Below are 2,743 nucleotides of genomic sequence, written 5' to 3'. Positions count from 1 at the left end.
AATGCATGTTACTCAATAAAGTGTTTCTTTAAATAATGACAAGCCTTAGCTTTTATGAAGAATGGTATTAATGTCATTTGTTTAACACATCTGATGAGTTGCTACATGGAATCTGCACGGTGGACTATTCAAGGGTTTCAGGATCAGCACCCTTGGCAAGTTCCATAGTGCTAAGTGTTCTGGGGTAACCTATCAACAAGTTACTTGCTGTAAGGTGGTCGAGTGACTTACTAAGGATCTTCTGTGTGGGTGCCAAATGCTTGCTTTTAGCCTATATTTTTGTGAATGGCAGTAAGTTACTACTAGTTTAGCTGGCGTAGGTGTTTGTTTATAGGATACAGTCCTGCCACACACCTGAGTATTGTTACTATTTGGTTTACATTACATATGACTTAAATCTGGCCGGTATGGAGTTTATGGCTCTTTGGCCCAATTCTTTGCAGTTGCTTTGATCTGCGGAAATCCTGCAGCTAACACCATGTGCAGCATTCCTTTGAAGGTGTTCTCACCCTGTGTCTGAATAGCCAAGTGCAGATGTGTCGGGGTCCGGTGGCCATCCTGGATTTTTAGGCCTCCTGGTGTCTCGTCATTCTGCATTTTCTTCATTGAAGCCAATTTGGGGGACACATCAAAGGCCTTTATTTTGCTTCAGTGTTCGGATACCCTGGTTCATTTTGTTTGCAACTGATGTTGTGTATAATGTGAATGTTTGTTTTCTTTGTGTAATCATAGATGTTTACTTTACGTTTAGCCATCAAAACAATTCTAGTTGTACATGCTGTATTTTAGCTGTAGGCTAAGTACACCTGTTAGACACCATACACTAAAGTACAGGTTTACCAAATTTTCGTGGCAAAAAACTGGACATAGTAATGACAAATAGAAAATTCTGCTGTGATTGCCAGAGGTGCAGACTTGTCAGGTTAGGAGGGCCAGTGGAAACTCAACCATATTGGGTTAAAAAAAAAAGCTTTTGCTTCTGGGTCTTACATAGGTTAAAGTATCTATTCTATATGTAAAATACCAAACGTAATTATAATATCATAAACAGCAAGACAAAGACCTAGAAATTGAGCAGTTACCATGGTAGGTTTAACACTTAAAGTTTAGGGCAGGAAAGAATAAGGTTATATCTTGTGAATGTGTTAAAGGAGTCTTGCTGTACTTTGACCCTCTCAGGTTTGTGGTCTTCCTATATGTACCTTTTATCTATGTGCATCTGGTACTTGTTTTATATATACTTGGCTTATGACTGCCGTTTTAGGTATATCATGGTGGATCTTGTCTTAGGTATTGTGTCTATTACCCATTATTACACCAGCAACCAGATGTAGAGTTCTGTTGGCTTATATTGTGTTATAGAAGACATAAGTAATGGATGTATATGAACTTAAGTGTCTCTTATGTAGAAGATACCATAGAAACAACCAAGAGTTGTTTGTTCGTAGGTGTCAGTACGTGACGACCTCAGTAAACATTCTCTACTGTATTTATTTTTTGTAGATGAGGAAACCTTTGGTGGAGAAGAGGAGAAGGGCACGGATCAATGAAAGCCTGCATGACCTCCGGGGCATTCTGGCAGATACAGAGGTGAGTCTACAGCGATGGCAACCTTTTCAGTGGATAAAATGGCATAAAGCAAAGGGGCTGTCTAGCCAAGTCTGGAAACCATCCATTATACAGAGCAGTGGATGCCATTAACCTTTTTGTAGTACAAAACTAGTGTGGCTTTATTTACTAGGGAGGAAAAAAATCTTGACTCTGCTCTCATTTCCTTGCTAGTTTCAAACAAAAATGGAGAATGCTGAAGTTCTGGAGCTGACTGTGAAAAGGGTAAAACGGATCCTCCATAACAGGACAGCTGGTGAGTATTTTTTTTTATTATTTTTTCTTTCTATATGTGGTGTAGAACATGAAATGGATTGTCATTTCCTCATCATTCTGTCGGTATCCTAACTTGGTGTTGTTACTGTAACTGGATACATCCTTATATTGCATTGCTTATGCCCCCTCTTCAATTTTGCAGAGGCTGATCGGTTACAGAGGGAGGCCAGTGAACGTTTTGCTGCGGGATACATCCAATGCATGCATGAAGTTCACACTTTTGTGTCCAGCTGCCCCGGAATTGATGCTAGCCTTGCTGCTGAGCTGCTCAATCACCTGCTGGAGTCCATGCCTTTGAGTGAAGGGAATCTGCAGGATCTGGTCCTGGATGTGCTACTTGATTCCGGAGCTCCTGAGACTGGATGTGGCCAAGGCATGTCTTCTGAAGACAGCTGCTCTGATACAGAAGAAGCAGAAGTTGGCAAAGGTGGTCTTGCATCTGTACAGGACAGTGACAGAACACCAGAGATTAAACCCCCTACCTCTACAGTGTGGAGACCGTGGTGACATTGAGAGGCACACATTAGCATGTAGAACCATGCTATGAAATTAAAATATTGTCTGCCCACCTATGTTGCATACATTACAACCACAGTGGATTCAACAGCCTTACACATTTGGATGTCCAATGCCATAAGTTGACCTGTTGAAATGCGCTGCTCCAACAATCCCCACCACACAAGATCCTGGAGAATCATCTTACTGGATTACTGCAGGACTCTATAAACATACTCTCGCACAATGCTGTTTGTTTCAAAGATGGAAATTCTAGTTTTAAAATTGTTACATTGTTTTATGGCGCAGTGTGTCTGAATATCATTGTACAGCTATTCATTCTGATGTGTGGCATGTTCATGAC

The 2,743-nt window shown here is 40.9% G+C and overlaps 1 protein-coding gene across 1 annotated transcript; it reads left to right on the top strand.

Annotated features, from left to right (window-relative positions):
* The first annotated feature begins 1,503 nt into the window (after positions 1 to 1,503).
* Positions 1,504 to 2,391, top strand: LOC149288211 (transcription cofactor HES-6-like). Its single transcript, XM_089491970.1, has 3 exons — positions 1,504 to 1,590; positions 1,783 to 1,864; positions 2,027 to 2,391. Exons 1-3 carry the CDS (start codon positions 1,504 to 1,506, stop codon positions 2,389 to 2,391), a joined length of 534 nt encoding a protein of 177 aa, XP_089348096.1.
* Positions 2,392 to 2,743: the final 352 nt, after the last annotated feature.

Source organism: Sceloporus occidentalis, unplaced genomic scaffold (genome assembly GCF_023333645.1).
Source record: "Sceloporus occidentalis isolate IW3139 unplaced genomic scaffold, rSceOcc1.0.p SCAF_53, whole genome shotgun sequence".
NCBI classification, from domain to species: Eukaryota; Metazoa; Chordata; class Lepidosauria; order Squamata; family Phrynosomatidae; genus Sceloporus; species Sceloporus occidentalis.
This window is presented reverse-complemented; position numbering and strand designations above follow the sequence as displayed.